At 35.1% G+C, this 14,779-nt stretch overlaps 1 protein-coding gene across 1 annotated transcript in view; it reads right to left on the bottom strand.

Moving 5' to 3' along the window:
* Positions 1-14,779, bottom strand: part of PRMT3 (protein arginine methyltransferase 3) — a 130,809-nt gene that overhangs the window by 100,502 nt on the left and 15,528 nt on the right. Inside the window, exons 8-9 of the mRNA XM_061167997.1 lie at positions 12,037-12,102; positions 3,232-3,353 (exon numbers count right to left, since the gene is read on the bottom strand). Of these exons, the coding sequence (XP_061023980.1) occupies positions 3,232-3,353; positions 12,037-12,102 (188 nt within the window). The remainder of the gene's footprint in view (positions 1-3,231; positions 3,354-12,036; positions 12,103-14,779) is intronic.

Raw genomic sequence — 14,779 nt, 5'->3', positions numbered from 1 at the left:
AGTCAAAAAGCCGAAGTTAGAAATCAAGTCACATGGTTGTAGATGCTGAGATAAGTATGCTATTCTGCTTTCTCATCTGGTAGAAAAATGGGCCAGAAAATGCTGCAGACATTAACAATAAACTGTTTCATGAAAATTCTTCTATAGATACATCCACCAACAGAATAACAGAGGTTATTTCATCCACAGTGTAAATTTCAAGTTTTTGAATGGAAAACAACGAAGAGATACTATGAACACTACGGAAATAACAATCTTATCTTTTCACAATATAAAAAAGGCAAAGTAGAACATCTTTGAAGAAAAGTATAATGTCGGCTCATCCAAAACAAAAAGGTCTAATATTCAAATGCTATAGGTTCTAAGTAAAGCAAACTACTGGCCACAATAAAATATGTGCCCTCTGAGCAGTGCAATGGAGACAGAGCATAGTAAACTGGCTGTCAGGATCAACTATGGGATCCAATCCTGGCAGTACTACAAATAAACTGATGTGTTCTCCATGTCTCAATTTCTTAATCTCTACTAAAAAAATAATATTATACTGTTTTTGTACCTACCTCAAAAAAAAATTCAACAGGAAGTACTAAGTTAATGTTAGCAACTTTTATTATTAAGTTAAAGTACCTAAAAATGAATGCTAAGTCATTTTCAATAAATGCTCTCATGTAAAATTTCTGTATATTCCAACACTAAATTTTATACACAAAGAATCTGAATATAATCATTGTAAAAATGTATTTCTAAAACGTCACTAGGAATTAGGGCTTCTGTGAAATAAAATGAAAATCAAATGAGTGGTACCACCATCCTTTTCTTCCACAGAAGATAAAATGAGAATACACTGGACCGTCCTGGTGGTGCAGTGGTTAAGAATCCGCCTGCCAACATAGGGAACATGGGTTCAATCCCTGGACAGGGTAGATCCCACATGCCATGGGGCAGCTAATCCCATGCACCTCAACTACTGAGCCCGAGCTCTAGAGCCTACGAGCACCAACTACAGATCCCAAAACCTAGAGGCCATGCTCCACAAGAGAAGCCGCCACACCACAACCAAGGGCAGACCCCACTCAATACAACTAAAGTCGGCATACAGCAACAAATACTCCGAGCAGCCAAAAATAAACAATTTTTTTAAATTATTGTTTAAAAAAAATAAGAGCACATCTAGTCTCATAGAAGTCAAAAATGACAAATATATAAATGAACATGGGTCTTCCATATTTCTAATAGAAATATCTTACCATAACCTAACTATCAACAATAAATTTTGTTAATTTACGTAAAACAATCTCTTCTTTGGGAAGCAGTTGTCACACCTATTTGGAAAGCAAGGTACAAGCAAGAGAGGGTGCTATTTAAGGAACCCGCAAAATGATGATGTTATAGTTAATGGTAACAAAAGAACTAAAAAAATTTTACCAGATTATGGAATTGTATACACATATGCAACACATATGCATATTCTGGATTATGAAAATAATAACCACCAGCATCTATGAAAAAATCTAAGCAAGAGCAATGTCATTTTTTCATTAACATTCATTTGGTGCTTGTTAATAGTAACAGTTGCTAACATCTGAATACCTACTACATGCCAGGTCAGGCAATACGCCAAAGAGATGGAGGTGTGTATTTTACTTACAACTTATTTACCTTGCTCATAACCATTAATGACTCCTTGTCATCATTACTTTCATTTTTACAATGAAACAGCTGAGGTTTCAAAGAGGTTAGATATCTAATCGAAGTTCAAACAATGGGGAAGGGGCAGAGTAAGGACTCAACACTGTCCAACTGAAACTTTTCATGTATGTGCTTAGTTGCTCAGTCATGTCTGACTCTGCGACCCCGTGGACTGTAGCCTGCAAGGCTCCTCTGTCCATGGGATTCTCCAGGCAAGACTACTGGAGTGGGGTGCCATGCCCTCCTCCAGGGGATCTTCCCGACCCAGGGATCGCACCCAGGTCTCTGTACTGCAGGCAGTTTCTTAACCTCTGAGCCATGAGGGAAGCCTGAAACTTTGCATGCTTAACCACAACACTACACTCTACACTATGCAATAAAATCTTAAACATTTTACACAATTGTGTTTATTTAAATGTTATACAAATCAGAAAAGATCAACATTAATCGATTTTAAGAATAAAATATACACATCAGTGAGAGGACCATTGAAGGATCATTACCAAGAATCTAATGTAAGCATGGTAAAAGTTGTTTAGAGAGTAGAACTTTAATGTTCTCCCTCCAAAAAAGAAATGGTAATTACTGGGTTAGCCAAGAAGTTCATTTGGGGTTTTCTGTAAGATGTGAGGGAAAACTGGAACAAACTTTTTGGCCAACCCAATATTTCATGTGACACAGTGGAGGTGTTAACTAACACTATGGTGGTAGCTATTATGTTAATACATTGATGTATCAAAGAAATACATTTATAATATATTTTCATTAAACTCACACAATGTTACGTGTCAATTATATCTCAATAACCCTGGGGCGGGGGGAAGAACTGCTGAGAAGCCTGCTATTAAAATTATTTTGGAAATTATTCCTAAGTTTCAAATGTAACATGTAACATGCAACACACAAAATGCAACATGTAACATATGCTGGTTAAGTACACAACTAACAAAATCTCTAAGTTGTAGTTCAAATAAAGGTCTTCTTACTAGAATATAAGCCAACTGTAAAATCAACCACTGTTCAATTAGCCTAACAATTCCTCAAAGAGAGGACGTATTTTTAGAGAACAAAATTAAGTTTTAGGGGATAAACTAAATCCACTCTGTGTGTAGCCATTTTGGACTTCACATTTTAATTTGAGGAGGCACAGGGCTACCAGTACTGTCAAAAGGAAAACAATAACCTTTAGTTTTCTTTTAGCTGAATTGTTATCTGGTAAACAAACTACTACTAATATATTGACTTTTGTAGTACATCTTCTAACATTACCCTATACGTCCACGATTTCTAATTTATTATAATTAGCATATTCATAGTCATAATTGAAAAGACAGAAAACTATATAAAAATAATTCTAATAAGAGGAGTGAAAAGATTGTTCATACTTCAAACATGTTTAGGTCAATTCAACTTAAAATCTTACTGTGCTGGAATGAAATCTTAAGGGCCTTAGGTCTGCACCAGATAGCTATTAAAGACAAGAAAATCTACTGATCATCAAATTTAAAAATAATCTTAACTCAAGCCTTAAAATGCATCTACCTTATGATATCCATTGCCTGGTAAAGTATTTCAGACTGATCAACTCCAAGAACCTTCTTTGCCCCTGCTTTAGCAGCAAACATAGAGAGAATTCCAGTTCCACAACCAACATCCAAAACTACCTGGAATAATAATAAAAGAAAAAGAACAAATGTTATTGAGAAGGTCTAATACTTTAAATCCTATTCATATATGATGATGTTTCTGGCTAGGAATAGATAACAAAATTTAAACTTTACCAGTCAAACATGGTAATAATTTCTATTTGGGTAAATTGAACATATAATTACATTATTTTAAATTTATAACCGTTTTTGGCCACAGTTTATTGCAATCATAGGCAACAATGTAAATTTAAGAAATGTTTTATATGAAATGAGCAATTCCCACAGACTTACTAGGGAAGTAGTCTGCCTTTTATTTCCTTATTGTATGTATGCTCTAATTTAGGTTCAGTAATTCTAAATTTTAACAAAAATAAGCTTTCTCAAGTTTGAGTACCAGAAATTAACCTAAGCAGGATAGTCTGATCCAATACAATTTAGAAAAGGTTATAAATGAATCATGGATACAGAATATTGTCATACCCACTCCACTTCCAAAGTTTAATATTCAACTCATTTTAATTATAAAGGTACAATAAAAAACAGGCTTTTAAAATTCAGTAACTTGAGAATTTAAGTTTTCAAAAAGATATTCATTATCAATGGTAGAAACAGTAAGAAGAATGAAATTTATGTTATTGGGGATTGGAGTGTAACAATTATTTCTAATCAAGAATTTCATACGGTTCTTCCCAGAATAGTAATAATGAAATCTGCATGGTTCGCAGTAAAAAAAAAAAAAAAAAAATTTACCAAGGAAACACATTAAGCAAAACACTCAGCAACAACTAAGAATAAAGAATAGAGCGTAACAGAGAATAGTAGTGCAATAAAGAAAACTCAAGCACAGAGCAGAGCTTAGGGCAAGGAGAGAGGACACACACACTCTTTTAGAATTTTAAACAGGTCCATGAAGCACTTTTTCTAGCAAGAATATTGGAAGGGGTTGCCATTTCCTCCTCCAGGGGATCTTTCTGACCCAGGGATCAAACCTGTGAGACGTCTCCTGCTTGGCAGGCAGATTCTTTACCACTGTACCACCTAGGAAGCCACTGTAAGAAAAACAAAACTAGAATTTATCTATCGTATTGTTCAATCTATGGGGCTTCGCTAGTGGCTCAACAGTAAACAATCTGCCAGCAATACAGGGGATGCAAGTTCTATCCGTGGGTTGGGAAGATCTCCTGGAGGAGGAACTGGCAACCCACTCCAGTATTCTTGCCTGGGAAATCCCACACAGAGGAGCCTGGTGGGCTGTAGTACATGGGACTGCAAAGAGTCAGACACGACCGAGCAACTGAGCATTGTTCAATCTATGTAAGTGAATCTTTGTAAATGAACTTATTTACAAAACAGAAACAGATTCACATGCTTAAAGAATAAACTTATGGCTGCCAGAGCGGGGCGAATTGGGGGGAAGAGATAGTTAGGAAGTTTGGGATGGACATGTACACACTACTTTATTTAAAATGGAAACCATTTTGAGTTTATTTTTGTGTATGGTGTTAGTAAGTGTTCTAGTTTCATTCTTTTACAAGTGGTTGACCAGTTTTCCCAGCACCACTTGTTAAAGAGGTTGTCTTTTTTCCATTGTATATTCTTGCCCCCTTTGTCAAAGATAAGGTGTCCATAGGTTCGTGGATTTATCTCTGGGCTTTCTATTCTGTTCCATTGATCTATATTTCTGTCTTTGTGCCAGTACCATACTGTCTTGATGACTGTGGCTTTGTAGTATAGTCTGAAGTCAGGCAGGTTGATTCCTCCAGTTCCATTCTTCTTTCTCAAGATTACTTTGGCTATTCAAGGTTTTTCGTATTTCCATACACATTGTGAAATTATTTGTTCTAGTTCTGAGAAAAATACTGTTGACAGCTTGATAGGGATTGCATTGAATTTATAGATTGCTTTGGGTAGTATAGCCATTTTAATCCAGTATACTAACACATATATATTGAATTTAGAAAGATGGTAACGATAACCCTATATGCAAAACAGAAAAAGAGACACAGATGTACAGAACAGAATTTTGGACTCTGTGGGAGAAGGCGAGGGTAGGATGTTTCGAGAGAACAGCATCGAAACATGTATATTATCTAGGATGAAACAGATCACCAGCTCAGGCTGGATGCATGAGACAAATGCTCCGGCCTGGTGCACTGGGAAGACCCAGAGGAATCGGGTGGAGAGGGAGGTGGGAGGGGGGATCGGGATGGGGAATACATGTAAATCCATGGCTGATTCATGTCAATGTATGACAAAAACCACTACAATATTGTATAGTAATTAGCCTCCAACTAATAAAAATAAATGAAAAAAATAAAAAATAAATAAATAAAATGGAAACCAACAAAGACTGTATAGCATAGGGAACTCTGCTCAGTGAGATAGCCTGGACGGGAGAGGAGTTTGGGGGAGAATGGGTATATGTATATGTATGGCTGAGTCCCTTTGCTGTCTACCTGAAACTATCATAACATTGTTAACTGGCTGTTAATTCAGTTGTTCAGTCGTGTCCGAATCTTTGCAACCCCATGAGTCACAGCACACCAGGCCTCCCTAGCCATCACCAACTCCCAGAGTTTACTCAAACTCCTGTCCATCAAGTCGGTGATGCCATCCAGCCATCTCATCCTCTGTCAACCCCTTCTCCTCATGCCCCCAATCCCTCCCAGCATCAGGGTCTTTTCCAATGAGTCAACCTTTCGCATGAGGTAACCAAAGTACTGGAGTTTCAGCTTCAGCATCAGTCCTTCCAATGAACACCCAGGACTGATCTCCTTTAGGATGGACTGGTTGGATCTCCTTGCAGTCCAAGGAGCTCTCAAGAGTCTTCTCCAACACCACAGTTCAAAAGCACCAATTTTTCGGCACTCAGCTTGCTTCACAGTCCAACTCTCACATCCATACATGACCAATGGAAAAACTATAGCCTTCACTAGATGGACCTTTGTTGGCAAAGTAATATCTCTACTTTTTAATATGTTGTCTAGGTAGGTCGTAACTTTCCTTCTGAGGAGTAAGCGTCTTTTAATTTCATGGCTGCAGTCACCATCCACAGCGATTTTGGAGTCCCCCAAAATAAAGTCTGACACTGTTTCCCCATCTATTTCCCATGAAGAGATGGGACCAGACGCCATGATCTTAGTTTTCTGAATGTTGAGCCAACTTTTTCACTCTCCTCTTTCATCAAGAGGCTTTTTAGTTCCTCTTCACTTTCTGCCATAAGGGTGGTGTCACCTGCATATCTGAGGTTACTGATATTTCTCCGGGCAATCTTGATTCCAACTTGTGCTTCTTCCAGCCCAGCGTTTCTCATGATGTACTGTGCATATAAGTTAAATAAGCAGAGTGACAATATACAGCCTTGACGTACCCCCTTTCCTATTTGGAACCAGTCTGTTGTTCCATGTCCAGTTCTAACTGTTGCTTCCTCACCTGCAAATAGGTTTCTCAAGAGGCAGGTCAGGTAGTCTGGTATGCCCATCTCTTTCAGAATTTTCCACAGTTTATTGTGATCCACACAGTCAAAGGCTTTGGCATAGTCAATAAAGCAGAAATAGATGTTTTTCTGGAACTCTCTTGCTTTTTTGATGATCCAGTGGATAACTGGCTATACTCCAATATAAAATAAAGTTTTTTTAAAAAAGAATCTAGTACATTGTTCAACAACTACTTTTTCACTAGGTAATATATTCATTTTTCCACAAGCATAAGAGAATCAGTTTGTCTACTTTTTTTTAAGTCTTAGTATTTTTATGGGGACTGAACTAAAATATAAATTTACAGAACATAGACAATTTCATTTTGTGTTTTCTATTCAGGAACATGTTAAGAACTTCAATTTGTTTTAATCATCTTTTATGTTCTTCAGGAGTTTGGGATTTTTTAAAAATCTTTTTCATGTAAGTCCTGCATACTAGTTAAAGTCTGTTCCTATGCATTTTATCTTCTGCACTGTTTACTAGTATAAGGGAAGTCTGTTCCATTACACTTTTAAAATGTACCAGAACTGACTCCAGAGGAGAGAATCTAAATAGTCTTAATTTCTATTGAAGAAATAAGGTTGTCAAAAGGCTGTTACTCTGTCCCCTATCCTCTCTGCCCATCTCAGAAGACTGAGGCCGCTAAGGGAGAATGCGAGTGTCCCTGACCGTAATGTTCCCTGTTTGGGTGAGTCAGCACATTTTAACATAACCACTTCACACATTAAGAAAGTTCAAAACTGTAAGATGAAATCTATAAAATACCACTGCAAGACCATTTTGTAAAGTTACAAATAAAATATACTAACCACATCATCAAGTAAATACTATAACACAGAGCATATATATTTATAGTATGGTTATAGTATATCAACTTGAAATATTACATGGCATAAAATGATAATAAAATGTAAAAATATATACAACACAACAGTAAACGATGACTTCCCAGAAACTTTCATTGAAATATTTTCAAAATTAAAAATAAAAGATCAGTGTAGAATTTACCAAGTTCGCCAGCACAGTGCTTTGCCAATGGTGTTTGGAAATACTGAATATCAACACTCATGCACTGTTTCTGGAAAGACAAGCTGGCAGGACTAACTCCATCCAGGGTAGAACCTTTCTGACCCAGAGAGTCCTCTGCTAGAATTTATCTTATTATTCTATTCCTACATTTATAAAAAGATTTTTAATATTTTATATTTTACATGCATTATTTCTAATACAAAAAGTTAGAACTTATGGACAATTTACACTGAATTTTTGAGCCATTAAAATAACATTAATATGGGATTATCTTAGAGAACCTGCTAAGTGACAACTAAGTACAGCAGGATACATATAATGTACTCCAGCTAGAGTATGTATTCTCTTGTAAAACTATACACACACATAATTTATATACATAGGCATATATATATAAAATCTTACTTAAATTTTTCTGAAGGAAAGAGAGCTTTAGAGAAAGAAAGTAACAGATTCAGGATCATACAGCGGGTAATTTGTAAAGCTGGAACTCAAACATAGGTCAAACTACTTTTTTAAAAGTGCATACTTAAATTATATTTTTAGTTGCATACTAATTATTTATTACATCTAGCTCAGATTTAGGTATTTAGGCAAATAAACTAAAACTTGATAGAACCAAGAAAGAGGGAGAATGATAACAGAATACACTAATGTTATTTTATAAAACGATGAAGCAATGTATATAAAACATTTTAACTGTAGATAATAATCAAAAGCATAAAAAAGGCACCAAACTGTGAATTTCTTCAATGAACTACAAATAGAAATTAATTATGAGTGAGTGATAACAAGATTATGGCACCCAAAGTTAAATTAAATCTGAGAAACCATATGGCCTCCACAGGAGCTTTGTGAATTAAAACAATATTAAGAAAGGAATGAAGGAAAAGAAGCAGGAAGGATGGAGGGAGAGGAAAAGAAATTTTAATTTTAATCCCTTTTGTGAAAAATAAATCTCTACCATGCCCTAAACAATATATGATACAGAAGCTAGAGCTGTGATATGAAATTTGTCTACCTAATGAAGAAAAATGAAAACAAAAACAATGGTGTAAAACTTAGGAAGACATGTTATTCCATACATTTTTTAAAAGAACTATATTTAAATAACTTCATGAACACGTTCTGTCATGCCACACAGGACCTATACATGAAAAATAATGAGAATTAAAATGTCATTAATGAATCCCACCCTAATTATTTTCTCCTTAAAGTGTAGTGGCACAGGGTTAAGGGCACTAACTAGGACTAAAACCTTCAGTTCTATCTTTTTAGTTGCCTATTTTAGGACAAGCCTTTAACCTATTGGTTTCAAATTCCTCATGTATTAAATGGAGATAAATACCTACCATCCCTAGTTACAGATATATTATACAGCAAAGAGACAACATGTTTGAAAATATTTTATAAATAATCGAACACTATTTAAATGTATGGTAGTATATTTTCTACATCTGCAGCCATAGTATAATACAAAGAAGAGTATCCCAAATCACATAAAATCTCTAGATTACTATTGTTAATTACAGAGAATTATATCCTGTATATGCTTTAAAGAGTTAGAAATTGATACATATTTTACATTATACTCTTGAGAAACCATAAACGCCGAGCAAACCTAGCCACACATTGATAAAAGAAAGCATGTCAGGCAAAATACCAAGGAAAACACTTCCAATTTATTAATAATCCCTCTCCTAACTGTGGCAGATTTAATCGCTTCAGCAAGAGCAGTAAGTATAAGACAAAACAAACTTTACACATTTTCTGTGGTCATGTATTTTGTCCAAAAGTGTATACGGTATTTCTATAACAGTTACAAATAAAAAATTAAAAGCAGATAATGACTGTGTACAGGTCATTGATTTGTTTCATATACATAGAAATATTCATAATTACTTAATTTCCTGATCTTATGATTACTAATACTTGTGTCTTTTCACTATTTTCTTATGTAATGTAAGACAAAAGTCTACTCAGAGCATATTGAAAAAGAAACTATGTTTACTTAAAAAAATTCTTACTGCAGTGGTATCAAAAAGTATTTACAGCATTCATATGAAAAAGTATTAAAATATTTTACAAGATAGCTCAAAGATACTGTTTTTATAAAAACAGAAGTTCTAAAATTTTAGAACCAGAAAAATTTTTTAAAAATCATTTTATAGATGAGGCCCAGAGACTCACCACTGTCTAAAATTATTATGTGGCTGGATCCTGAGTAGCCAGGCAGAACTAGTGATTCCCAGACTAGTACATGTTTAAATTGTATACAACATATTAAGGAAAAAATAAAATAAAAACCTAGGCACAATCTAACTGTAAGTATAAAGCAAAATTTTAATAGTAACATTATTTGCTTCACTGGAAAGTGTTTTTTTAGATATTAAATAAACTGTTCTAGCATTTTAGGTGCAAATATAAAAACTACTAAAAAAATGATAAGTCTTCGCTATAATAATAAATAAAAAGCAAATAAAAAGGCCAACAAAGAACTGATAAGAACTAATATTTTTAAAAATGAAATAATCTGCCTGTTGGGGAATTAGCAAAACAAAGAAACAGACGCCATCATTACCTTATAGGTAATGTGTTGGCCGCAAGATATCAGAACCATATAAATTTCACATCTCCAACTCAGCTAAGTCACAAGTTAAACACTGCTCTTAGGAAATAGGTATGGAAAACGAAAAGCGAGTCTCTCTCTCTTTATGTTATTCCAAGCAGCAAAAACTCAGGAAAACAGTCTTTTCAATATATTAAGGTTGTGGGTCACTACCGCAATATCATATAAGGTCCATGAAATAACCTTAGAAAAGTATCTTTTAAAATTAAGGGGAACTGTGAAAACCTGATGTTACCAATATACATATTCATGAAGTAGAAAGTGTGTGTGTATGTTAGTCACTCAGTTGTGTCTGACTGTTTGCAATCCCATGGACTATAGCCCACCAGGCTCCTCTGTCCATGGGGTTCTCCAGGCAAGAATGCTGGAGTGGGTGGCCATGCCCTTCTTCAGGGGATCTTCCAGACCCAGGGATTGAACCCAGGTCTCCCTCACTGCAGGCAGATACTTTACCATCAGGAAGCCCCTGAAGTAGAAAGAGAGGGGTATAATTTCCAAGCAAAGGTATGTGAGTGGCAGAGAGAATCATATACTTGACTGAATTCTGGACTAACTTCCAGTAAGGTGGAACAAATAGAAAACCTGAACTCTTAGGTAACATGCCAATGTAGAGAAGGAGGGAAAGAGAAAGTGAAGAAAAAATGGAAAAATTCACAAGGGAGGAAAAAATATTTGACACAAATTTCACACACATACTCATACACACCATGAAAGAGCATCTTTGAAATAACCAGAGGCAGCATAAACACTAATTGTAAAATATAAAGTATCTCATAAAATGGTCTCAAAAAAAAGCACCTAAAGTCTACCTTAAAATATTTGACCCTACTTACCAAATGAGTTTTTAAATTAAGTTTTAACTAATTAATGTGAACTAAAATAATTAAATGCTTTGACATGGGGTTTATCTTGTACATTTGAAATTTATAAGAATCACAGTAAATCAAAAACATGGTTTAAGCTAAACTTACTTGACTGAGCAAAGTTTAAGTTAAATCACTATAATTAATGAATTTCAATTAAAAAAAAAGTGTACTGAATGACACCAATCAGCATTTCTGTTTATCAGTATTCTGCACCACAGATCAGTATCATAAAAGTCTTCCATGAAATAAAGCCAGTATACATAAAATCGGGCTTCCCTGGTAGCTCAGCTGATAAAGAATACACCTGCAAGGCAGGAGACCCCGGTTCGATTCCTGGGACAGGAAGATCTCCTTGAGAAAGGATAGGCTACCTACTCCAGTTTTCTTGGGCTTTCCTGGTGGCTCAGACGGCAAAGAATCCGCCTGCAATGCGTGAGATCAGGGTTTGATCCCAGGGTTGGGAAGACCCCCCTGGAGGAGGGCATGGCAAATCACTCCAGTATTCTTGCCTGGAGAATCCCTGTGGACAGAGCAGCCTGGCGGGCTACAGTCCATGGAGTCTCAAAGAGTGGGACACGACGGAGCGACTAAGCACAGCACACACATGAAATCAACTGCTGTCACAACGACCTAAGAGGATTTCTGCTACCCAAGATCCACATGAAACATGTCATTCTGTAGCCTATGCTACTCACCTTGTCTTTGAAGATATGTGGGTTTTGGTATATAAAATCTCGGTAACTTTCTGTTCGTACTTTGTCCTAGGGCAAAGAAAGGAAAACATTACATTAGACTTACAAATAAAATTTTTAAGAAGATATCTGCTAATTATCACATACATTTCTATAGCTACTTTTTGCCTGGAAACCCACGTTTAATCTTTTTTTGCTAGAAGAAAATAATAGCGACTTCCCTGCTGGTCCAGTGGCTAAGACTCCAAGCTCCCAATGCAGGCGGCTCAGGTTTGATCCCTGGTGGGGGAACTAGATCCCACAGGCCACAAGTAAAGATCCCGTGAGCTGAAACTAACACCCAGCATAGCCAAATAAGTATTTTTTCAAAAAGAAAATAAGAATAGTAACAGCAACAACACACAAAGAAAACATTTAATAACATCACTGAAAGTAAAATAAGACCTAAGTTCTTAAAAATGTACATATTTTTGTCTTGACATGCACCATCACTATAAGACTTCAAGTGACAATTAATACTAATGGGCCAGATTCCCTGTAGTAGAACTAGGTTAAAATGAGAGGAAAAAGACAAAACAGACAGATGTGAAAATTACAGTTACATAATGAAAAATGAAGCTAAACTGAGTACAGTTTTCTAAGAAAGTCATCGATCAGCATCTACATGATTTATAATCCTGTTTTGTTTCTAGAACTGTCTGTAGCAGGAAATGATGCTTAAAAGCCTATAAGCCTAAAAGTAAATCATTCGAGCCACACAGCCCACATTATGAGACTTCTCCACTCCAGAATCTCACATGACCCATGCCCCAGGCAGGCAATGAACGTTAACATTTATGCTGGTTCCTGAACAGTGCCGGTTCCCTTTTAAATCACCTCAGCTGAGACATGTACTGACAGCAAATTAAGCAGTAAGGGCACAGTTGCTAAGGGAATAAAACAAGTCTGATAAAAATATCTCAAACCGGGAATTTTAAACTTCACACTTGGTAAAAAGTAGTTAATACCAAACACTACAACATTTATACCATTCACATCCCTGACAAAACCATGTTCATGCCAATATTTGAATTAAAAAAAAAAAATATATATATATATATAAAGGAAGTTGTAAATTAAAAGTTGTTTTACTTAATTAGTGGATCTAAAAAGGGGGAATTCCATGTTTTCTGATGGAATTAGTTCTAACTGCTTTACAGACAAAATTTTAAATCAGGTTTATTAAATTTATGTATTTTAAGAATTATTAAGAGAATCTAATAGTCAAGTGAATTTAAACAATAAGTAAAAATCTATAAATAAAATACCACTTCATACATTCTTACTATTTTTATACTCTTCTTACACTATTACCAGTGATTTTTGCTGACACAACAAAACCCACAATGGGTGAACATCAGTCAAGAAGGCAGTCACTCAGAAAGCTCTCACCAAGCACATGGCTCTAACTTAACCACTAGCACCCCAACTCCCGTCCTAAGTCCATGCACTGCTGCTCAGCTCAACTATAAACCTTCATCTGGCTCTTCCTACACATCCATCTGCTTCCACTCATATGCTCACCCTGGTGCAATGAAATTCAAAGTGTACTAAACACAGTACTTTGGACATAGCAGAGGTTTGATTTAATAAATGAATTTTTGAGAGGAAAATCCACTAACTGTGAAAATCCAACAAATTAAAGACAAGCCCTCGAACCATTTCTAAAAATTTATTCTAACAAAAAACTAAACTGTTCAATATAAAATAAGGTAATAAACAAAAATAAAATAATCTTTTGCACTCACCTATTAAAACTAAGAAACACAAAAGAATGAGGGGTTCTTTTGCTTCTCAATGTTAAGCAGCAAAATAATCTTTTAAGACTAGTACATGGTGTCATGGAATTATTCCTACAAATATTTTAAAAATTTAAGTATGAGACTAAAGACAACAGAAAAATTATATGCTATAAATTTTACTGATATAAGTAACAGCATGTTTTAAAATACAGGCTCATGAAGGTGGACAGAATGACTGAGTCAGCTACAAATACAATGAGGAAAATGAAGAAAAATTATTTAATGGTACTAATAATCTGGATAAATGTTCACCAGGATAAACAATGTTTTTCTTGGGGGGGAAAAAAAAACAGAGTGTGATACATGTCAGATTTAAAACATCAGCAACAACTCCTTTCAGAAAGATAAAGTGGTGAAGGATTTTGAAAGTTCATGTCATCTATTCTGCTATCAATTACATCTCTGGAATTCCAAATTACCTTCATCTTGATTCTGGAAAATAAGATTACAAACTATCCTTACTTATAATCATTAAATAAGGCATATCCAAAATAGTGTCATTAAAATACTATATCTTAGACTAAGCAACAAAAAATCCAAATAATATTTTTATAAAAGCAAGGCCAATTCTAAGCATAAAAATAAGTCCTGTATGTATGGCTTCTCAATTTTAAATGATTTGTAAAGATCATGTGAGACTCTGGTAGTAGCACAACCTTGAACAAATTATATGTGCTAAAAATTGTTTTGATAGGAAACAGAAGAAATATTGCGTGACATAAGGCACATTTCATATCCGTCCACAGTATGTAACTTAGCAAAATATAAAATGGACAAATAGTCTTTCTGAATAAACTATATCCATATTTCCTATGATCCAAGGAGAGGTAGTTACACTGTATATCAGCTAAGGGGAATTAAGGCATGGCAAATTATATTAATAAGATTTCTTAAGTGATTCCAGA

The sequence above is a fragment of the Dama dama genome, chromosome 2 (assembly GCF_033118175.1).
Source record: "Dama dama isolate Ldn47 chromosome 2, ASM3311817v1, whole genome shotgun sequence".
In the NCBI taxonomy this organism is placed as follows: Eukaryota; Metazoa; Chordata; class Mammalia; order Artiodactyla; family Cervidae; genus Dama; species Dama dama.
Note: the sequence above shows the minus strand (reverse complement) of the source record. Positions and strands in the feature narration are given on the sequence as shown.